Here is a 23,621-nt window from a genome sequence, read left to right on the forward strand (position 1 = left end):
GCGATGCGAGATCGTACGGATGAGCGTGTATGAACGAACGATTTACATACGCACGTGCTCCACCACCATCTGATCACGAGCACCAACAGCCGGAGTACGGGCGAGCCCGAGCGAACACGAGCGGCGGGCGACGGCGGCAGCAGCGAGATCGCTTCGTCACGATTTACCGTTGATACCGTTGCCGATGTACATACCTTTGTCCACGTGTGCCCGATAGCGGCCAGTTAGCTGGCTGGCTAATAATCCAGCGTGGCCCTGACGATGACTCGGTGCTAAATGAACAAATAAATCGATGGCGATCGACTAGGAACCGGCGGGCGACGCGCGCGTCCGAATATCCGCGTCCGCGAGAGCGCACGGAAGAGATCTCGCCTCCTCCGAGATGTATCTTTCAGGCGCGTTCTTCGTGGTGATCTTTCTACGTACGTACCTCCTTCGATTTCCGTGTGCCCCGAGGGGAGCCGATTCCACGAACTTGAGTCCCTGATTGATTCCGTGGGAGAGATCAGCGTACCGCGCGGCGTAATTATTGCAAACGCAAATACGTAATGGAAACTCGACTCTCCGGTGATGACTTATTTGTCAAATACCTGCGATCTTGTCAGCGGAATCTATTAATTCTCTGAAAACGTCTGAATTCCTTTGAATCGGGATTTTAATATTTCGGTTGTTCCAGAATTACAGGTTTACAGAATTTAATTGGTCTGACAGAAAGAAATATTTTAGAAAAGTTTTTTATTTTCAATATTCAATAACAGATCCGTATCTATATTTGAAGATCAGTGCTTGGACGTTTATAGCTTGGCAAGATGTGTTCTTCTGCGGTTGTATTTTTTAAACGCATCTCTACATTTGTATATCTCTCGCTATATATAATATAAAATTAATTAAATTAATTAACAAATTAAATAAATTTAAAAATATATGACTTTATCTCTCCTTTCGCCCTCAAATGCGTCTGAACATATCAGATGACTTGGCAGCGATACATGATTATCATGCTCACGTTCTTACAAATCATCGTATTGATAAATACAAGAAATTTGAAGTACAAGTTCCGCTCTTTTCGTATCATATAAAATTTAAGTAACAAAGTGATAAACATCTCTTGAAATTAATCGCACGATAGACTTTACACAGCAACGACGACGCAACTGCAACTACTGCACGGAATTTGAGAAAGTGCCACTTAATAATGCACTTTTGCCGGCAGGTATTTTCGCGACAGCGAAAAAAAGGATTCGTCGGCCCGCCTGCGTCTCCCGTCCCCACGGGGCCCGACCGTGAAACAGCAATCGTGACCGTAGATGACTCGAATGACTTGCAAATTTCGCGGCTCGCTCGCATCGACGCACGTAATCGCGCGAGCGGTACTCCGACGCAACGGGCGCGCGCGCGCGCGTACGACAGGCGTCGAGGACATGTCGTTCGGTCAGCTGTTCCGCGTCCACATGGGCAACGCTGACGGACGAATTAACCCCCGATGGATTATGTGGAATAACTCAAGCGTGACGAGATAAGATCTGCCATCGCATACGGCAATTTATGAAAACGAGACACAAATCTGAGAGAGAGAGAGAAAGAAAATGTTGGACGAAGAGAAATGCCCCCCCCCTCTCTTCTCCTTTTTGTAAATATATACGAAAGAAATATCTCCGAAAGATGAAAATACAGAGACGGATGTAAAATTCAATTTTCAGGCAAAATTAGTGTATTACTCCGAGTATTTTATTCGTGAGATCTTTCTTTTCTGTTGATCTTGAACAATATCCTTGACGATCGATAATCATCGCAAAAGCAACTGCGTGAAAAATAAACAAGACACGTATTAGATAAACGAATGAGAATGATCTTGACTCTTTTTTTTACGCATTATTTCTTCTTAGTACGATTTATAATACTTCCAATAGCCCAGTAAACACAAAGTAACAGTAATATACATGTTATGTTATAATTTCCCACTCAAAAATGTAATTGTTACATAACACGTATGTTATGTTGTATTTATATTAATGAGTGGGAAATTATAACATAACATGTATATTACTGTTACTTTGTGTTTACTGGGAATGTTTTTACATGTGTGACGTTGTTATCTCTCCATTCGGTGAATTCCATATATGCTGATAGTCGTTATCGAGATGAATGTGACGAAGCGTGACACAAGATTTCCCGGAAACCGTCTCACTAAAATCGGGGGATTCCAAATACGTGGAAAGATCCACTCTCACCGACGATTTAAATTACAAAAACTCAATATCAGTAATATGTTAAACAATGTATCGTCGATATTATCGAATTATCATCACGCCGGCGAAAAAATATTAAAAACCACTGCTTTCACGGAAATCGCGTAGCTGGAAAGGTTCATTGTACACTAACGCCATCTCGAGAAGCATCGCGATTCAAAAGACGAGAGCGGCGAACCAGTGTAAATTTTAATATGGAGACTGAAACCTGGGCATTATTAAATTCACAAGACAAGCTGAAAGTATGCCAAGATAATCGATGCAACGCAATTATGCAACAGAACGTGAGCGCGTGATTCGTGTTACGTTCAAATTCGCATACGAAATAATGCAAATAATTTCATTAAAAAAAAAACAAAGACAATCTTTAGCTGCATACAGGCATCACGATTTTTTGACACACTCAATTTGTCATCCTGTCGAAAACGATGTCGACGAGATATTAATTCGGTGCTGTGGAGGGGAGGCAGGGGGCGGCATGCTTTTGAGATAATATATTTATTTCTTATTAATATGGAGTTTTCATCAACAATAACAGTGTAGCAGTAGGCGTAACAAGAGAGACGAGGTAGGTTACGAGGAACCTAACCTAATGTCGTACGCCAACAAGTCACTGCGGTTGGAAGGGATCCTCGTGGCGTCTGTTCCTTCTTCTGTCTTTTTTTTTTATTTACTTGTGTGCGCTTTCGCGTTTCTTTACGCGCCTTTACGTGCGCCTTTGCGCGATCGCCGTCGACATGGCATGATAATTCAGCGCGCGTCGGGCATCTACGCGTAGTCTACACGCGGCGCAATTAATCCTTGAGCTTGGGACAAAGCGTAATCGCGCGCGCGCCGGCGTGCGCGTGCGCCGCACGCTCGCAGGCCGTCCTGTTTCAAAATACTCGACTAGTTTTTTGTCGTCGTAACGGATTATCGTGCATCGTTGCAAATTACGTAACCGTATTCTCGCGTAGTTTGCAATCGCACAATGACTCGTGCGCGCGGGACGCGATCGCATGCGTTCCGCTTGCGTTCCAAGATCGGCCTTCCCGAAGATCGTCATCTCCCAAACACGACACGCAGAAGCTTGCGGCAGCATTTTCCGCAACGTTGCGGTTGCAGGCCTCTGCGCTGCGCGCGGGCTTTCAACGCGCGCGAAAATGAAAAACCGAACTTGTTCTCATTTTCAATTTTTTTTTTCTTCCGTGCGACACCGGTTTGCGGGTGCGGAAATTAGAACGTTAGTTCGCTGAGTATCGAACGGACAGGAAGAGATACCGACGTTAATTAGATGTTAATTGAGATATTAGTACAATGAGAGCATGAATCTCGAGTGATATATATATATATATATATATATATATATATATATCGTAGATAGTCAGCTGTGCCAGCGCGATCGTTCGAGGATCAAGTGTTGTCGCTTCTCGCGTATTCGTACTCGAGTGTGTAGTGATGAGAAACGTGATTATACGCCACGGTAACCCATTTGCAGTTACACGAACGCAAGAGCCATGCTATGTTAATCACTTACAGTTAATTATTCCATAAAGTCTACTGCGTTAATATTAAGTTATAGCCGGTCCCCCCCCTTGCCAAGTGACAAATCGAGATGTCGCAAAGTGCCAAATATGTGCAACATTTCTAAAATATTTCAGAAAACAAAATGTAGATGAATTAAATAAGTAATTAATTTCACCAATGATTTAGATTAACAACAAAAAGCCTCAGTCTAAAATTATCAACTAAAGATTATCGCAAAAGACTGTACTTTTCTTGCAAAGGGACTGACTTAAAGATACGATTAAACGTATCAAAAAGGGTAACGAAAAATTGTTCAAAGATGCGGAAGTGATCTTTGGCGAGGAACTTCGGCGAATCAGTAAAAGAGGATTGAATAGCGACACTCGAGACATCCGCGTGCGAGATGATCGCTTGGCAGGGGACGGGACCCGTTCGCGTTAGATAATATTAAATAGTGGTATTACTCTTGGCAGGATTTAAAAATCAACGTAACAACAGTTCAAATTATGGCAGTGCTTTGTAGAATAATCTTATTGCCTGTTAGTGAGTGAGAATTAATATGATGCCATTAATCAACGCGGCAATGGTAACGAGTGGCATTACGTGCGAGCGACACGTAATCCGATAAACTCAACTTGTCGTTAGCGCGTTTCACTATTTTTTTTTCTCTCTCTTTTTTTCCTTCGTTTCCTGCAGTCAACGGATTATCGGATTTATTAGTCGGTGATGTCTTGCTCCTTTTGTTCTGCGCGTTTCCCTGTCTCTTCTCGTCTATTATGTCTACTCGATGATCCTATTCGTAATTCTTCGCGTAGGTAATACGAGTTCGAGTTGTACTTGTTCTCTCTCCCTAGCACTGTTGTCCGAGGCCCGAGTAGCGGGGTGACGTCGGGAGATGACACAACAGTGACGTCTATCACGACATAATGAAGTCATTAATGTCGTCTCCCGACGTCACTCGGCTACTTGGGGAGCGACTCGTGACGGAAAGAGGAGAGCGAGTGCACAGCGCGATCGCAGGACGATCGCGGGGTCAGGGAACTTAACTCATGGAAATCTCCCCGTGGAAATCTCACGGGGAGAACGCGAGATCTCGCTCGCGTGTCGCGTGTAGGCCGGCAACTCCAGGTATTTTATATAATTTCAGACACGCACAATGACCCACCGCACTGCGACGAGAACGGGCGAGCACCTCGAAGCGCGTGCGACTATAATATCCGACAACTTATCAAAAGCTAGCGCCAGACTGTGCGCGATTCGTAATTCGCGTACAGTCTGACGCTAGCTAAACGAGAAGACACACACCGAATACCGACGTTTCTTGGGCAAAGTGGGTACTCTCGAGGAAAATAAGTGTTTAGATTCCGCTTGCAACTCGTTTTCGAGGAACGGCCGTGCTGAGATTCAAGTGTGACCTCGCGAGAGATCTGAAGAAGTGTTTCTCGCGAGAGAACGTACCGTAACGGGTGTGTGACACGTTCGTTTTTTTTTTGTTTGAAACAACATAGATTTGTAGAGTGTCGAAAAATATGACGTAGATTTCTATTTTTACATCGTGCATCCTGCTCTACTCTTTCCTCGTGCGTGTGACGTCTAACAGGCTCTTGTTGGCGCACAAAGAAGTATGGGGGCTCGACCTTTAATTCGGTACAATAGCGTTCTTTTCAGGTATCTAGTAGAGAAGACACGTATGTATAAAGGATTGCCGAATTTGTCCGTTCGTGCAACGGATGCATAGAGGAATGGAGAAGAAGGGAAAGTGAGAGATAGATAGAGCAGAGCCCCTACTGGACCAAATTATCGGCGGAACCCACGTGTGTTACAAAGAATTACAGCTTATAAATTAACTTTAATAAGTCTATCTTTGATTTCTTTAGGCGCGGGTGACTCTAGACTGGCCCCCTATATTTGTATTTTGATCACCTCCTGAATCAATTGCAGCGCAGGATGATACGCTATAGTCTGCCGAACGCGTTCAAGGGATTCGTCATCTGGAGCTCGACGCGACGCTGGTTTCAGCGGCTCGGCACTGCGCGCGACGAGGAGGAAGAACGGAAAAATAAAGGAAAAAAAATTACTAGTTGGAGCGCGAGGATGAAAAGAGAAGCGAGAAGGCAGCTTCCTCGAGCTGAGCAAGAGTGTCGGAACGTGATGCGATGCAATTGCGGAAAACGTAGGCGAAGTGACGTACGCGACGGACTATCTAGCGCGTGCGAAGACGGCGGCCTGACGCGCGAGCTTCGCTAATCGCACGCGGTCAATCCGGTGCCAATGGACTGTGCAATCGTTCAGGAAACTTTCATCGATAGCAGCCTTAGGCGCGCGCGGTGACGCGCGCCGCATAAACCGAGACACTCTCGTATACTACTAACCACGACTACTAACGAGGACAATGACACCCTAGTCTATCGAAGTCGAAGTACAGTCCCAGGCCTTACGCGGCAGGTAGTACTGCGGTCAGTAGCATGTCAGTAGCGCCCGCTGCATTCCTGGCGAAAAATGGTCACACGTTACACCCACACACGGAGATCTCTACCCACTAAGGACTCGACACGAGAGGGATTCTTAGATATTCCGTATAAGTATCTGAATACAGAGCAGCGTTCTCTACCGCGCGCGAGGAGACCTATGGAAACCTAAATCGTCTATCCTCTAAATCGTGTAATATAATGTAGTGAAATATCCGAGTACAGTACAGTACTAGTTTTAAGTAAAGTATTATTTTTCTTTTTTTTTTATTCTGGGCGGATACGACTACTCCTCTAAGGCCTCGCTCATGAGAATATCCTCCCTCCATTTTAAAAGTAATCGATTTCAAATTTAGTTAATTCCCCCCTTCTTTTTCCCCCCCACACACATCCACGCTCTACGATCTAAGTCGAACAATAATGAGACTAGACGCGTGAATTTTCATCCCTCTTTACTCCCCCCTTTCATCGAGTGAATTGAAAGAGTTCGTAGACGAAGATGGGACATGCACACACATTGATCAGTAACAATTATTCAATTCCGATAATGTTTCATTTACAATTCCTGAATTAAATTTCACCTATCAGTCTAGTAAAACCGTTGGAAGTCGGTGCTTCACCAAGAGTCGCAGCAAACGAACAATTATCTTATCTCGCTAAAAACGTGCGTCTTCTATTTTGCACGAGGTGCTTCACTTCGCGCAAGGATAAAGCGAACGATCAAGTTGTCACGCGATCTTTGGCACTGCTTCGTTAGGAAATAATCGTGAGTCTTCCACGTTCTTCACTGGAACCTGACTGTTTCGGCATGCTCGTCAGATGACCCATGTGTTTTTACGACTACGTTAGATTAGACTCGATTAGAATTCCATCCGCTCCCTAATTCCTTCTCTTAACAGGCGCGAATAATTGTAAGATTATGCATATTAATCTCGCGGTAAGTGGTCATTCTACGCCGAGAGTCCATCGAGCGAGTCTCTCTCCTTCCGCAGGAATTATTAAAGTGGCAGTATGCAGTCCAATTCGACGAAGTTCGGTAGATCAGCGTTTCTCAACTGTCGTACTTCGTTCACTTGAGATAATTGTTCGTCGTATGCGTACTGCCTACGCGAAATCCCATACATCTCAAATACAGTATTTACAGTGTTCGTTAGAGAGAGAGAGAGAGAGAGACGAGAGACGTGAGAGCGATACGACTTGTCTCGAGAGAGAAAGAAAGAGGGAGAGGGAGAGAGAGATATTTACACTCCCGAATAAAAGAGAAGAGCTTCGTCACTTATTTGTGCGCTAAGATTGTAAAATGGAGAAGCGGATCGACGGACGTCGTGCGCGTCGCCGCCAAGATCCGCCGAGGATCAGAGTTGAGAAACGCTGCAGCACGTACAATATCTGGTACCATAGCAATCGAGAGAGACTCACCCAGGCTGCCGGTTAATGTAGAGTTAAAATGCCAACAAGAAAATATCTTAGTACTCATGTGTACCTCTACTACTTATTTAAGACATCTCTACGTAAAAGTTTATAGCACTTTTGTTTATCGACGTTATATCCTATGTTATCAATGTACGTAACAACGTATGAACAATCAAAGAGATTTCCTTTCCGTCCTCACAATTTCCTACGAGTTTTATATTCTACTCCCCCCCCCTCCCACCCCCCGCCCCCCCAACACGCAGGAAATTTCTGCCGTTCTACGTACTCCGCCGTGCCTCGTGACTCTGGCTAGTTCGTAATATCTCTGATAAACTGTCGGATTTTCCTCTACAAATTGACCTATAAATCTGATATTGCTTAAATCAATCAAAGCCCCTCAGAGGCTCGGCGTTCCTCCAAGTTGCCGAACTGCTTTCAAGAACTCCCTTCAGTACGGGCTGCTCTCCTATCAAGGGGGATGCAAGTCGCGATGGTGGGCCCTAGCAGTTAGAATCGCCTTCAGCTCGGATTCCAGCTGCCTCTTGGTGCGCTCGCTCACCGATTGGCCACCCACCACTGGCTGAGTCAATCTCGGCGACGGTAGATCCGCCATCAGCTTGCCACTGTCGCGATTCTCGTGACTCCTGGCGCGCCGTATCGGCTTCTTCATCGGCAACGCCGCCTCCTTTTCGTACTGCGAACGACCCAGGAAGAGCGTCATCTCCTGATTCAGGGTGCGCGTTGAACCGCCGCTGGCACCGCCACCGCCACCGCCGCCGCCGCCGCCGCCTATAGTCTCCGATGATCTGGTGAGGTCGATAGTCCCGGAGCCCCACTCGCGCGACAGCTTCCTTCCGATAGCGGACAGATCGCTGTTGGGTGACAACAGCGGGCTCTTGGACGCCTGGTAATCGCCCGAGTGCGGCGGTCTCAGAGTGGCGAATACAGGAAAGGATTGACCCCGTTTGGCCGGGCTGCGCGCGTATCTCGGTGTCGGCGCGCCACCCGCGGCGGAATCGCGCCTGATGGTCGGCGTACCGCCGCTGGTCGAATCGCTCCTGGGCACAAACGGACGTAACGTAGCGCTGCCGCCCAAGTTAGAGCCGAGATGCGGCGGCGGCGAGCCGCCGTCACCGTGGCTCAATCTGCGGCCGACCGTCTCCAGTGGGCTCCTCGCACGCAGATTCGTGCTGCTGAGCGTGAACTCGCGGGGCTTAATCGGCGCGTCGAAACTCACTGGCGACAGCCCGAGGCGAGACGCCGATAAGTTGATCGAGCTTCTGCTCTTCTCTGAGCGCTTGGGGCTTCGTGGCATCAGCGGGCTCTTGCTGCGGCTTCTCTCCCTGCCCTTCCCCAATTTTTCATCCTTCTTTCCAGCCTCCGGTTCTTCGGGCACTGCCTCAATCTTTTCTTCTTGTTGAACCCTAAAAGATTAGATTTGTTTATTAAATATTCGGCAATTTTGAGGCACACACTGATCCTTGATTACTAATAGTGCTGCCAGAGGCACAAAAAATAATTAATTAATAATAAAATAATTAATAATTAATAATTTCCGATGCGATGTGAGAATAATACTCTCTCACCTTCGGATTTCTTGAATCATCTCGAAGAACTGCGCTTTGCTTTTACGTCTGCGACGTTGTTCATGTTCCTTCTAGAACAGGGAAACATTGTAGATGCAGAGAAAAAGGAACGAGTATATTCTATGTCAGTATACGAACGTGAATCTTTTTCGTAGACAGCTATTTCTTGAAAAATCTTCAGGCTTTTCTACTTTTATTTCCCTGTCTAATCGAGATTCACGTTCTCAAACTGTACATGCACTCGGAACGGAAGACACGCACTCGTTTGACGCTTTTCTGGAAGAGCGACGCGATCTGGCCCTGCCGCACGGTGTGCACCAGTTCCCGAGCGGCGTGATGCGGCGAGACCAGCTCCACGCAATTGATGAATCTGTACAGCTTCTGCGAGAAGAACATCACGTTGCGACTGCGCCAGATTGAATCCTCCGGTCTGCGTCGCAATCGTGGTAACGTGTACTTGTAGAACAGATGCTCGCCGATCAGTATGATTGTACCGAGCACCACGCCCATTCCGAGCAGGCAGAACACCCCGGCCACTGATGTCACTCCTAGTGGTCTGGGTTGACCACCCGGTTCGTGATCCAGCCCCGCGTCCATGCCTTGTCGGCCATTGAGACACGGTAGACCACCATACCTGGAATTAATTCAACATGATAACGTATAAGAGACATATTTTATATGTTATAAAAAGATATAAGCTATATATAGATGAGAAATGTTCACTTTAGACGCTTCCCATGTTTTAGAGTTAGAGTTTCAAAAGACACGATCGTGTCGCGCGCAGCAATAAGGCCGTGTATATATATATATATATATATATGCACGAACCGCTTAGATGAAAGCGCCTTAAATTAGCGTATCTTAGCAACGTTGAAGTAATTAAGTTCGTAATAAGCTGATATTGTTCCTAATAAGGCAATAATACTTTCCTCAGTGCTCAGTGCTGGTGCTACGAGATGGTGTTATAATTTAATAGAAAAAAAAACCGTATAAAACCTTATTACGTATTTGTAACGTACACGAATATAACTCTTCAAGCAAATCAATCCTTTTTGTTCGCATAAAATAACAAGCAGAGTTTTTAAGAAATTACGTCGATCGGCAATAGGAAATCAATTGAACGAGACAAAGAACACGCTTGGCACTCGCGTGTTTTCTTCGAGTCCGTGTATGCTACACGGCGGATTTTATGTATCATTTAATGTGTATTTTAGTCTAACGTAATTATTACGCTCCCGTTGCCGCGCAAATAAGAAGAAAGTTTGTACGCGATATCGATTATCCAATTTTTGTACTTATTTTTGCACGTCGCTCACCATTTCTCCTGCAGTATGTCGAGCAGCCCGTTGCTCGTGTAATTCGCGATAACTTTCGATATGCTCTCCTTCAGGGGGTGTCCTTTCGTGAGCGCGATTGCGTACGTATCCTCGTTGATGGTGTCGCCGATCTTTTGCAAGCGACAGCCGTTGTCAGTCGCTCGGTAATAATCCAAGATCGGCGTGTCCGCGATCAGGATGTCCAGGCTGCCGTTTCTCAATCTTTCCACGCCTTCGGCGACGTCCGATAGGGAGTATCGGGCCATGTGGGACCACAATTGCGGATTCGCTCTTTGCACGTAGTACTCAGCTGCAGACGCCTTCGGTGCACCGACTCTCTGCGACAGCAACTGTAAAAAAGATGCGCTCGTGAATTTGAAATCTATGATTAGAAGTCAGGCGCTAGGGCAGTGTAAACGTATTGAGAATAATCGAGGTACTCACACTCTTGTCGTGATAATTGCTGACTGCGGAGTGAAAAAAGAGACCGGCAATAAGGGCGGCGATATTGGCCGTATACGAGGCCACGAAGATGACGGAGAAGCCGCCCCAGATATTGATGAGGAACTTGTTAGGCCAAGATTTTGGCGCCTTGAAGGCGACCAGGTGACCGCACAGGAGGCCCCACATCACCCATAGAGCGGACGCAATGGAAAAGTTCTTACTGCGCTGCCTGCCCCAAGGATTCAGGCCGAACGGGCTGAACCACTCGTAGAGCGCGACCGCGATCGCGGTGAAGTTGAGCGACGTAAACACGGCGATCCACAGCTCCGTGCTGAACGGGAACAAGAACGCGAACAGCGGTATGTCGGAGCGTAGCTTCGGCGCCGTGAGGAAGCTCACACCGCTGAAGTAATACGGCGTGGTGAAGTCCACGACCTCGGCGCGGTGCGTGGACACGCTGAGAGCCGCGAACGCGAGCTGTGCCCGACCAGATACCAGCTCGCCCATCACACCGTTCCACGTGCCGCTGCGTCCGTTCCGCTTGCCAAACAGCCCGTCCTCCGCCAGGTATAGATCGAACCGGAAGCCGAGTTCGCGTGCCATTAGCCCCAGCAAGTCTACGCTCAGGCCGTAGCAGCAAACTATAGCGTTGCCTTGCCGGCAGGTAAGGCCGCGCAAACAGAAGCCCTCTTGCAAGCTCGTGACCATGGTGAACGGCGATGCCAGTGCAGTCACGATCCGGTAAATTGGCATCCCGATCTTCTCACCACCCTGCTCGAGATACGCCGGCACGATGCCGCCGCCCGGCCAGATTATCGTGTCCAAACGAACCTCCCTGCCTCCCTTGATGGTGCCAACCTTGGTCCACCTATTAAACATTAATGAACATGTTAGTTGGTTAGTCTCATCTAGCGTAGCAGACACACAGAATAATTGTATGATCAAATAAACCTTAATTGAGTCTTATTCCCGGGAAACCTGATGGCCTGCAAATTCAGCAACTGAAACTCCGCTTTGTCTTTAGAAATTTGGTTCATGGATATTCTCAGTTTCCTCGTTAGGGTCGCAGAAATATTTCCTCTTACGTCGCTCGTCATGAACTTGGCGTTACGGCCCGGGAAGCACTCCGGTAAGAAATGTTCTCTAAGCTGCGGCTCCCGCAAGCGGCTCAGCCGCACCTTGGTCTCCAGGAAGGTCTCGTCCAACGCCTGCGAGGTCTCCCTCAGCATCCGGGATAGTATGGTATCGCCGCCCATGATCTTGATGCCAGAGGGCCTCAGTGCGAGCATGCCGATCGGCATAAAGCTCTTGGAGTTGAGCTCTTTGTCGCTGGGGTGCCTCACGTCCTCCTCCTCGTCGAAATTGAAGCCACGCTCCTCCCGTTTGACCACCGTCTTCTCGTGATCCTTCCATCTGTACTCTTGCAGCCGATGTATGTCGTTGGCCAGACTAGGCAGGGAGTTCAGTGGCAACTGATCTCGGGGATCCGCGAGATTAGTCACGCGCTCCAGCAGCGGAAAGTTCTCCATGTTCGTCGTAATGGCGGCCCGCGAGCTGTGGACGACGTGCGAACTGATTATGTTGGGCTCGTTGGGCCGCAGCTCCGCTTTCAGGTCTAACCACAGCCAGAGAAATCTGCCCGAGAGCATCTCGTATCTGCCGGCTACTCCGAGGATCTTACGGGCGTTGTTGAGGTCGCAAGCCATCACCACGACTCCGCCGCTGCCGCCTTCTTCAGCCACCCTCCTCAACCTCAATCTCAGAGTCTTGTCATTCGTCGGAAGGTGTATAATCGCGCGGGGGGTTAGCGTCGGTTGATTCGTTTGTAGAAGATGGGTTAGCGGTAAGAGAGTGGTGTCGATGAGGAGGGTGAACGCGTGCCAATTAGCCCGATGCATTAAGGCGGCAGCCGCAGCCCCGACTTCTCTGGGGCTCGAACCTATACGATTCTCGAATCGACCGAGATTTCCCTGTAAATAAAAAAAATAATCTCTTTTAGCTGTCTGTGTGATAAAAACGTTATAATAACTTAACTGTATAATAAGTTAACTGTAAGATGACGAATGTACCTGACGGAGAAAATCCCTGTGCGTAAACGGCAACCACAGAGCTGGAAGATTCAAGGCGGCCGCAGCCGTGACGAGAAATCTGGCTGCTGATCCTCCCCCTATAATAAGGCTTAATACTGTCTTTCCGCCTTCGATGTCTGTACAAAATTTGTTTAACAGTGACAAGGGATATGACAAGGAATCCGTCATGGGTGTCATCCTTGCTTCTATATACGACACATCCATGTCCGCGTGAAAAGATTCCAGTCTCGCTTCCTCCCATGCTCTCTGTACGTCTGTCTTGAAAGGAGTCTGAGGCTGTGTTAAACATACCACTATCCGCCACGATGCGTATGACGATCTGAGCTTGGCCTTCGCCGCCCTCAGAGACTTGGCGGCATCCGCAGTGTCGGATACTGACACAGAAGCCCCTAACAAGAGGAAAATTACAACTCCCGAATAGGAGCCAAGCATCTTCCTCAGTTTTCCTTACGCTCTCCCCTTCCTCTTTTTCTATTTAGTTCGTTTGATGTACATTTTCGAGATGTGGGCGTAATCTGCAAGCAACACATCACCGTTAACAGGCGCACGATAAATCAGTAATAAAGTGTTCATCAGAATATATGTTGATTAATAATAATTATTGTACACGCAATACTCTTATTATTTCGAATTATTTTTGAATCATACTTTTTTCATTTTCTAAAGAACTTTTCTAGCAAGAATTTTACAAACAAATATGTTACTGACGTACAGCTCGTATTAGAAATATCGGAAAATATCAATACGCTCGAATACGCTATGACAAACACTAAAACAAACACAGTGACAGTTTTTAGGTAACGCGAAACGTATATCATACGAGAATCAATTTAAAGTTATCGTTTTAACCAAATTCTCGCCCGTAATTCAACATAATAACGCACATGTCCAGCCGAGTATCTTTACGTTACGCTCGCTGAACGAAAGATTTCACCTGCCAGGGGTGGTTACCCTGTTCTACTTTTTTTTTGGCAGGCGTCAAAATAACTCTCTTAGCAAACGGGCGCATCTCGCGTCGCGACGTGTACACTCTCGGGATGGAATCTTGATCACATACTAAAAACGATCCCCGTACGCGTTTCGAGAACGCACAAAACAGATACGACCTTACCTCTTGACGGAAGGGATGGAAGGTCGCGCGTCTGGTGGGGGTTTGAGAAGAGCAGAGCAGGGATCGCCTTTTGGCCGCCGCCGCATAATAGCCGTGCCGATCGGGTAAACCGTGTCAATCGTCGCGAGGCGATCGGTCAATTGGTCGGTGTGGTAGACACGGACGAAGAACCACCCGTTACTTGTCCACCCCCGGACGATCTACCCCGTGCGTAACGGCCATTTTCGCGAGCAGCCCCTCCCTTTAAATTTCACCCCTGTGGCACCCTGTGGTCCACACGAGCGCGCTCGTGGCATCCTCATGTATTGCGCCTGTCCCCCTACGTGTGCGTATGTGTGCGTGTGTATCGGCCACCCTTCGACACAATGCCACTAACACTCGCGGATTTTGCTGACGCCCGTTATAAATGTCTCCGCCGCGTCCTATGAATTAAAAAAGGAACGGATTTCTTGAGCTCCTCCTAACGCGCGCGGCGCGCGCTCCGGAAGCCGTGACCTGATTTCGTTTGCGGGCTCTTAGGACAGTTCGATTCTTCGTGAGTCTCCGTGAAACAATCCGATTCTCGAGTGAAACGCCGAGAAAATGATAGCCTTCTTCCTATAAGAGAATGATGATTCAAGATGATGTCATGCACGAATTCACACAAATTAAATTATATCAAATTATGAATTATATGAAACAAAGAGAAGCTCGATTTATCTTCGGAAATAAATTTCATCTAATTGATTTTTCTTTATTAATAGATACTGTGCGGAGACATTAATTGTCGCGCTACAAGCGAAAATAAGACTCTTCACAAACTAAACTTTTAAGTAACGGTATATACTTACCATTCATTTAAGTTCAAGTAGAGTTTGTGCGCTTTCGTAACTCTAGTCCACTATTTAATCGCCAGATGTTTAATGCTGAAAGTTAAAAAGTTGCAACAAACGCGGTAGCTTCCCTTGAAAATTTACTTAAAAGTTTCACTTTACGTCACTTGAAAAGAATCTCTCTACTAAAATGAAAATAGAAACTATTATGACTGCAAAGATTCTGTAAAGAAAAAATTAAATAACTTAAATTATGTTAAATTATGTTGGAAACATTGAGTTATTTTGTTTTCATTTCTAGTTTCAAGTCTTTTCTTGTAGCATTTAAAATTTCCATACTTATTACATTATTAATTCTTATGAATAACAAAACTAATTTCCACCAATTAACCGTATGTAAAAAATGTCTTCAATGTCGCGCATTGATTCTTTTTACGACTCTTGCCAAATCTCGAATCTAATTTTCTCGAGATATTCTGAGGAAAATAAATCCTAGTATATAACAGTTATAAAATTATTTACTTCTTAATTGTAGTATATCACACACAGAAAATAATATTTTAAAATCTCGTTAAGTCCCAGCTTCAAGTCTTCAAAATCAAAACTTATATTAGGATATAAAAAAATCAGAATCAAACTCTTAAAATCGGGGATCATCGACAAAGGTTTCCAGTAGCGGTATTCCATGCGCTTATAAATCATCGAAAAATATGATAATTTACAACTACGGCTATAATTATATCGATGTAATTCTAAAAATTTATATTATTAAATATGGGAGTAGATATCAATAATGGAGGAAGATATTTAAATATCGATTCGTTACAGATATGATAAAATACGGAATACCTGTACGGAAACTCGGATTTCCACAACAGATGATAGTACAACGTTCCTTCTCGGCCGGAAAATAGCTTCGTATATTTGGGATCTTCTTTTTAATTTACATTTGCGTTATATACATACACGTTACGCCGTAGTCATATATTTAGGAGCACTTTAACTAGGTTTATAAGGCGTTGAAACAATAATGAGATGCGTCCCGAAGCACTGCTTCGCCGACTGCGCTGTCACCCCTGACGGCTTTACTTTCTCTATATTGCACCTTGGTGTCTCTCTCTCTCTCTCTTTTTGTCTCTCTCTTCCTCTTTTTATTTTTCTATAGCTAAAATAATATATTTGGAATGAAATTACGCGGTATCTCGCAGACAACGAGACCCCCATTCACCCTTAGCTCCCTTTCCGCTAGGAACTAAATTAATTACAGAAACAGATCATCGATAACAGGTAACGATCATTAAAATTAGCTAAATAGATTTTGCTGCGACGCGTCGTTCTCGAACGTGCTCCACGCATTGTTTAGCTCCATAAAGATCAATTTTGCTATATTCTCGTTCGCTGTGCCTGTTTGCTATAACATAAAAAACATTGAATCACATTAAATTCTAATTGCAAGCATTTTATACGTTTTTCATCAAGTAGTGGAACAGTTATTATATTTAGATTATGTTTATTAACTATATTGGTCGAAGTAATATTTAGACGGTTTTATTATGCATTCGCAACATTTTAATTCCGCTACATCAATTATAATTAACTTTAATTAAGTACCGTCTTTACAATATTAATAATCATCCTCTTTCATCTTAATAAAAAAAAGTACTTCATTTAATAAAATCGACCTCACTAATGGTTTTATATGACTAATTAAAATTGATGATAGTTACATTTTAATTGCGTAAGATGAGTATGTAGTCGTCGCTATTAATCATGATATCTATTAATCGCTTGAATGCTCATTAGAAAATTCTGTGTCAATGATGTACGATCGAAAAATTTTTTAAATATAAAATTTTTAACTTGTAAAATTAAAAAAATGATGAAAAAATTGTACGAGCAAACGGCTCGCATATTTTATTCACGTACCTTGTCTGGATGCACAGCCAAACAAGCTTTCCTATACGCTTTCTTGACATCGGCGGTAGTAACCAGTTGGTGCATCTCGCAGCGCTGCCACCTCTCAGCCTCCGGCCACAGAACCGTGTGCAAGGAGCAGAGTAGAGCACGAAGATTTCCCTTCTTGCCCTCCGTCCACTCGGCTATTTTCATCCTGTCCGGGTCCATAGTTTTAGCCGCCTCGACCTTGCGCATCTGATTTATTGTCTTTGGACTGTCCTTGTCGGCTTTGCGCGAGCTGAAGAAATTGTATCCTTGGCTGCCGAGCAGATCCTCGAATGCGTCACCGCTCGTCTTCTCCTTCGCTTTGCCGGCGTCCGGACCGCCGCCACTCGTGTTGTCGTTATTGTTGATCGTCGCGTTCGTTTTGTGCATCGTGTTCGGGCTGGAGTGGATCGGCGTGCTCGCAGGCGCCGGACTAGCCGACTGTGGAGTATTCGAGTTCCTCGGCGTCCCGTTCCAACTACCTGCGAGACCAGCGCCCAGCGATCCAGCCAGATTGGCGAACGGGTCCTTATTGGCCTGAGCAGCGAAGTTCGGCACGCTCGCGTTTCGTGGGAAGCTCTCCTCAGGGTTGCTCGGACTCTTCGCGGTGGAGCCCGCCGCGAGACCGCTGAGAAAATTACACGTGGCGCTTCCACCAAGCGGATCGAACAGTAAGTCGTTCATTTCCTTGACGTTGCCCGGCGTTTGATTATTCTGCCCGAACAGCAAGTCGTTCATGTTCAGGTGGCTGTTGTTGGCGGCATTGTTGCTCCTCGTGGTCGCGGAATTGCCGTGCCCAAACAGCAAATCGGCCGAGGCGCTATTGTTAATTAAGGGTGCGGAATTGGCGGTTTCAGCCTGCGGCGCCGACATGCCGAAACCACCCAAGAGATCGCTGTCGTTCTGACTAGAACCAGAGAAGATATCTAATCCCGGGTCTGCCGCCGTGGCGGCGGGAGTATTTGAGGTATCACCGCTGCTGTTAGGTATGCCGAGGTTCAACAAATCAGCCTCCTGAAAGTTAATTTCTTCGTTCTTCTCTACCACTTCCTCCTGCGGGATTTCCGGCTGTTGTGGTGCCGCTTCGTGCTGCGGAGCTGCTTTCGTATCGGTTTCGTTCGGCATCATCTTGAGAGTCTAACAATAATGAATGAATTATTAACATTTTCGTCGAATTTAATGTAACAAAATTAGATGTAACACTTACACGTTGTTAATATAATAAATATATAATAAATTAATAAATTAATAATCAGTTACGTACGACAATGCAACAGTTGCTCACCTCTTCTGAACGAGGAGCAGTTCTGAAGTTTTCCAGCGTCTCCTCCATTTCCAGCGTCGAGCCAAACAGCGGGTCCGGCTCGGGTTTCACGCTCGTTTCCGGCGTTTCCCACGGCGCCGGCACCCTCGACAATTTTGCATTTTCCTCGCCTATCATGACGTTCAACACAACGCGGAACTTGCCGCCGATCTCGGGCGCGTCGTCCAGGTCGCGCTTTTCGAATGTCATCGCGTTCTCGGTTACGGGCACGTAGCCGGTGTGGAAATGCAACGCGGCGATCTTGATACCGATCACGCGGCCCAGCTGCTGCCTGGCATGATATATCACCATGGTGACGTCCCCGCGCACTGTCGCGTCTCCAAGTATCAGACAAACCTTGCCCTCCATCATTCCGAACAATTTCATTTCTTCGTAGAGGGCCTTCTTCGTCGTGAACACTAACGCGCCGTTGCTGTAGATCTCGATGTACGGTCGGCAACCGTCCCTCGCTCTGGTGAACAACGGTACCGGTTGTACGATGACGGAACGAAGCACCAGCGGCCTGGTGTGCGGACGCCGGCCGTTACTCAACAGGCTCATGTAATTAACGCTGCGTAGTTCCGAGGGCTGCAGGTGCGGCGGTTGGCAGCGTCTCGTCGTAAACAGGGCGATCGCTTCGTCACTGGTGGTCAAAGCCCCGCAGTAAATTAATAAAGTGCACACAATGGTGGCGCTCGCTCGGTATCCATCCTGAAAAGATCAACGACAGTGCGATGGTACATTCGATTCGCATTGTTTCGTACGAGTACGAGCGCTCGATATACAGATAATATACTTACAGTACAATATAACACCACCACGTGGTTAAAGTCGGCATTGAGATATTGATAAATATCCTGGCAGATCTGGTAGAGGGCGAACAGCATGGGCGCGTTCGATTCCGGAGTGGCGTAGGCGAACGAGCAATCGATGTGACGACCTGGTAGCCTCGTGACATTCGGCCGGCCACGGGACAGATTGTACAGCTGGAGTTTGGCTGGCGGTGGGTGCCTGGCCTGCAGGAAGGCCCGCACATCCTCCACGTGATTGGCCCGATAGGCGGACTCGATCCCATCGGCCGGGTACGGCATGACGAGTATGCGAGACGTCAGGTAACTCGCATCCAGCTCCGTTCTGGCCATGCTCTGCTGGACGGTGTGCATCACTTTGCTGGAGGTATCCTTCAGATTGCGCAGGATACTACCAGCACCGCCCTTCAGCGAGTTAAATAGGCCCGTTGTACCTTGTGTCGCCGGAAGCTTGGACACTGTCGTCTGCACGGGCGCTGGCCTCGGTGGTGGCATTGCTGCTGCCGGTGGAGTGGGACGAGGGGGTGGCGTAGGCGTATTTGCTGGTGGCGGCGGCGTCGGGCGTGGAGGCGGTGACGGCTTGATCGTGACTTCGATCCCCGCTGGTTCTCGGGGATCGAAATTGTTCGACTCGGCGATCGCTGCCAGACGTTCCAGCAGCTGTGCTGTCGTCAACCTCTGTATGGGCGATGTGTGTAGGCACCCTTTCACCAGATCATGCAGACACGCGTACCGCGGATTAGGCGGTACCGGTGGATACTTGCCATTTACAATTGCCAATTTGTTACCTACAAAAGGATAAAAATATTTCAGAATTTTCTTGCAACTAACACTGTTTATATTCAAGTTTGTGTGAACGCCGAGAGAATCTTTATTGGCAGACTGTTAATTCTGTTTTTTCGAAAATATTTCTCTCAAATAATAATCAATTTATAATATAATTAATGATAAATTTCAATTTTTTATTAAATATTTTTTAATAAAATATTTTACTATCGTAATTTTTCTTAAATATAAAATAAGTCAAAAAAGAGGAGACAGCAATCTTTTTTTAAATTACTATATGTTACCTCACCTTCGGGGAAAGGATGTCGCAACGTGATCAGGGCATATAATATACATCCTAAAGCCCAACAGTCTACTGGAGGTCCAATCGGTTCATTGTTCCATGTATCCATTATCTCCGGGGCGCGGTACATGGGGGTTGTGTATTTGGCCATCTGGTCTTCCAGAGTGGCACGTTTTTGAGCGCTCCATGATGGATCCGGTAATATCTGTTGGGTTGAGGCGCTACCGAAGTCACAGAGTTTCACGAGGCCGTCTCTCCCGAGCAAGAAGTTCTCCAACTTGATGTCCCGATGCACGAACGGTTCCGATTGCTGGCTGTGCATGTGATGCACCGCTCTCGTTGCCTGATAGGCTATCTTACACACCTGAGCGAGGGTTAACGTATTCGCAGATACGTTTCTGAGTACATCCGCTACAGTACCACCTGGACACAACTCGGTGACCACCAGATACTCGTAACCCTTGCGATCCTCTCGCTCGAGCCGTTGAGCATACAGGAACTGAATGATGTTTGGATGACCCGACAGCCTCTTCAGTGTTTCTATCTCCTGCACGATGATTCCATTTGCATCCTCGTCCACAGCGATGAGCCTCTAATGATGGAAGACATTAATACAATTCCATTTGTCGAATTTGTGGATGAAAAGATCCGACGTGGCTCACCTTAAGCGCATATTCTTTTCCTGTAGCAACGTCTTCTACCGCAAACACCAATGCCCATCCACCTGTTGATACGATGTTTGCCACAAATTATCTAAATGTTAATAATGATACATAATTCGATTATACAACTATATACCTCTCTCGCTCATGTTGTTATCGTGTGCATAAATAAATATAATGTATTATGTAACAATATGTGATAAGGTAATGCTTAATTGTTCAGAAAACCATTCAAGGAGACTATTTTTATGAACATAGCCTTGAGATATGATTATTCTAAATCAGACATAAATTGTAAAAACATTTGTTCGTAGAACAAAAATTGCAGTTTGATAATAAATTAAGAGACAGAGAACTTAAATTTTAAAGATTCTTTTAATATGCAAGTCCCTAATAAAATATTCCAAATAAAATATATTTTATATTTGAAATAATTTATGTTAAATTTATATTAATCATTAAAAAAAAATTATAACTGTTTTTATGTAATAAGATGTGTTTCACTCTTGCTATACATTTAATATTGAAATTTGTAGAAGTATCTTAAAAGCACAAAATTAATAATAATTATTATATAACATATATAACATAAATTGTTTAACTTAAAGTTTGATAAGATATCTGAGAATTTAATCTTATCAATAAGTTCTAACATAGTTGGAAGAAATATTTAGACATTTCGGCATTCCAATCTGTCTAAAGTCAATCTAAATATATAAATCTAAGAAACGTTAATTTATAAATTAAACAAACACTATCATTTAAAGTACCTTACAATTCACGATAGACTGTCGTTTCTAAAAATGCAATAAACATTAATCGACACAGATGTATGAATCGACACTAACCAATCTGACAACACATCTAACGATATCTGCAAGAACGCAATTGCAACAAAAAGCAGGAGAGTCCACATGAGCCAACTTCAAACAAAGCCCAGTGCAATCGCATCCGCACTGCATGCTCGACGCATTTGGCCGCGTGTCAAAACAAATGACAGCGGACCGAGTGTCACGCGAGGTGTTCGAAACTCGCTTTTCCACCAGCGTTTACGGTTTCGCGCTTCGCGACGCGGAGAGAGAATCGGCGTGAACGGCGATCGAGCCTTCTATCGATTTTAATCACGCTCGCGGTAGGAGGTGCCGCTCCGGCTGATCGAGAATTTGACAGGCGGTTGAGCCAGCCGGAGAGATAGACTCACCCTCGGCGATCAGTCGCGTCACCCGCAGCCTCACATTGTTGATCTCTAACGTTTGACCGACGTACTCGTTGCCGGCGGTGCCGCCGTTCAGGTAGCCGAACGCGGACCTCAGATAGTCCGACATAGTTCTGTAGGCCTCCCTCGATGGCCACCCCCGAACAGCCCGTTTTTACAGCCGCGTTGCAGACAGCCGATGCCGTCCGGCCATATTGGCGCGGTGATACCATCGTCGCGCGCAGCCAGGCCCGTATCGCGCGCCTGTAATGCCTAACTTCAGGCATGTGTGTACAGTCATGACCGAAATTGATTAAATATATAAGTTATTATTGTTGTAATAATTATTATTAATAAAAATGTGCGGTTATTGATTATTGTATGATCACTGATCGTGAATAAAAATAATTCAGACGGAAATATAATTATTATTGGCGACGCGCAATTTGTTATTTATTAAACTTTAAAGTAGTCTTCAGAGTATATTTCTTTAAATCAGTTCGCAAAATTCATGTAAGGCTGAGAAAAATTATTCAGATCGCGTATCGTGAAAAATTGCATACTGGCGTTCTCGCGTTCGCATCACGTAGACGCCTCAATGGCAATGATGGCAATGATTGCAAGTTGTGAAATCATCCTTCGTGGCTGCAGAATCTCTAGCGTGCGCCTTTGACTTTTCCATCGCGCCCTACTTGCTTACACGGCGTGCACGCCGATTGCAATTACCGAGAAGGAAATTTTGCGCTATTCGCCGTTATCTAGTGTAACGTTGGAAAGCGCGGGCAATGGCGGATAATGAACACTTTGGGCCCCACATAACTTTCTTTGGCTGAATTGAGAATTATACTGCTTCATAATGAACAAATTTTGTATCTCATTGTAAACCTTTTTATATCTTATTTATATATTATAGACATTTTTATTAAAAAATGCTTTTTAATACCTTCTTGCAGACACAAATGCTTAAAATGATAAAAGTCGACTATCCTCGACTAAAAACTCAACATGATAATTTCGCAAAGAGAATAATTAATTGTTGCTAATAAATTAGATTGTTGTTCAATACAAGTATCTTTATTCTGTTCTTTATTGGGTCAGTTAAAAAGTTTTGAGTTTGACGTCAATTTTACTTTATTTTATTCAGTAAAAACAAATTATTTATCAACCAAATAATCATTGTTTTTTATAATTAAACGCTATCGCCTACGATATTATTAACATTGTCACCTCATCACACGTAAATTGATTTGAAAAATTGAAAATCGAACCGAGCTTTGTGACTGACCCAACATGTATATACATACACCCATCACCTTGCGATTACGACAATGTGCATTTTTATCTGCAGTTTTATATTTCATGACGCATCGGTACGCCTCCCTGTGCACGTGTTTACAGTACATATGTAATGTGATAATAATAATGAGTTTTGGCGCGTCGCATAAATACAATAAGCCTATATGCGACGATCAACATTCTGTTGAGACAAACAAAAACTAGGAGGTGGAACTTGCTCCCACTCGAAGCTAAAGCGAATATTGATAAGATTCAGAAAGAAATCTTGCGAAAGAATACTGTATTATGAAATAACGTGCATATCGTTCTTACGTTAGACGCTATCGCAATCTCAAATGTTTATCATGATAT

General features: G+C 45.3%; 2 protein-coding genes across 7 annotated transcripts; both read right to left on the reverse strand.

Annotated features, from left to right (window-relative positions):
- Positions 1-7,913: 7,913 nt before the first annotated feature.
- LOC105278882 lies at positions 7,914-15,769 on the reverse strand. Of its 5 annotated transcripts, none has more exons than XM_026968808.1 (8): positions 13,364-13,449; positions 13,052-13,149; positions 11,934-12,952; positions 10,983-11,850; positions 10,539-10,888; positions 9,484-9,856; positions 9,223-9,293; positions 7,914-9,060 (listed from the first exon to the last, which is right to left on the reverse strand). In XM_026968808.1, exons 3-8 carry the CDS (start codon positions 12,878-12,880, stop codon positions 8,106-8,108), a joined length of 3,564 nt encoding a protein of 1,187 aa, XP_026824609.1. In that variant the 5' UTR covers positions 12,881-12,952; positions 13,052-13,149; positions 13,364-13,449; the 3' UTR covers positions 7,914-8,105. The 5 variants fall into 5 exon arrangements, with proteins under 5 accessions (XP_026824609.1, XP_026824608.1, XP_011336624.1 ...); XM_026968807.1 differs by adding an exon at positions 14,184-15,769 and having other exon boundaries at positions 7,915-9,060; positions 9,223-9,290; positions 13,052-13,587; XM_011338322.3 differs by adding an exon at positions 14,184-15,769 and having other exon boundaries at positions 7,915-9,060; positions 13,052-13,587.
- Positions 15,770-15,896: 127 nt separating this feature from the next.
- LOC105278896 (cyclin-G-associated kinase) lies at positions 15,897-22,232 on the reverse strand. Of its 2 annotated transcripts, none has more exons than XM_011338340.3 (7): positions 21,981-22,232; positions 20,780-20,841; positions 20,124-20,709; positions 19,040-19,836; positions 18,222-18,950; positions 16,922-18,073; positions 15,897-16,406 (listed from the first exon to the last, which is right to left on the reverse strand). In XM_011338340.3, the coding sequence occupies exons 1-7, from the start codon at positions 22,102-22,104 to the stop codon at positions 16,299-16,301; spliced, it is 3,558 nt and encodes a 1,185-aa protein (XP_011336642.1). In that variant the 5' UTR covers positions 22,105-22,232; the 3' UTR covers positions 15,897-16,298. The 2 variants fall into 2 exon arrangements, with proteins under 2 accessions (XP_011336642.1, XP_011336649.1); XM_011338347.2 differs by lacking the exon at positions 21,981-22,232 and adding an exon at positions 20,916-21,239.
- Positions 22,233-23,621: the final 1,389 nt, after the last annotated feature.

The sequence above is a fragment of the Ooceraea biroi genome, chromosome 4 (assembly GCF_003672135.1).
Source record: "Ooceraea biroi isolate clonal line C1 chromosome 4, Obir_v5.4, whole genome shotgun sequence".
NCBI lineage: Eukaryota > Metazoa > Arthropoda > Insecta > Hymenoptera > Formicidae > Ooceraea > Ooceraea biroi.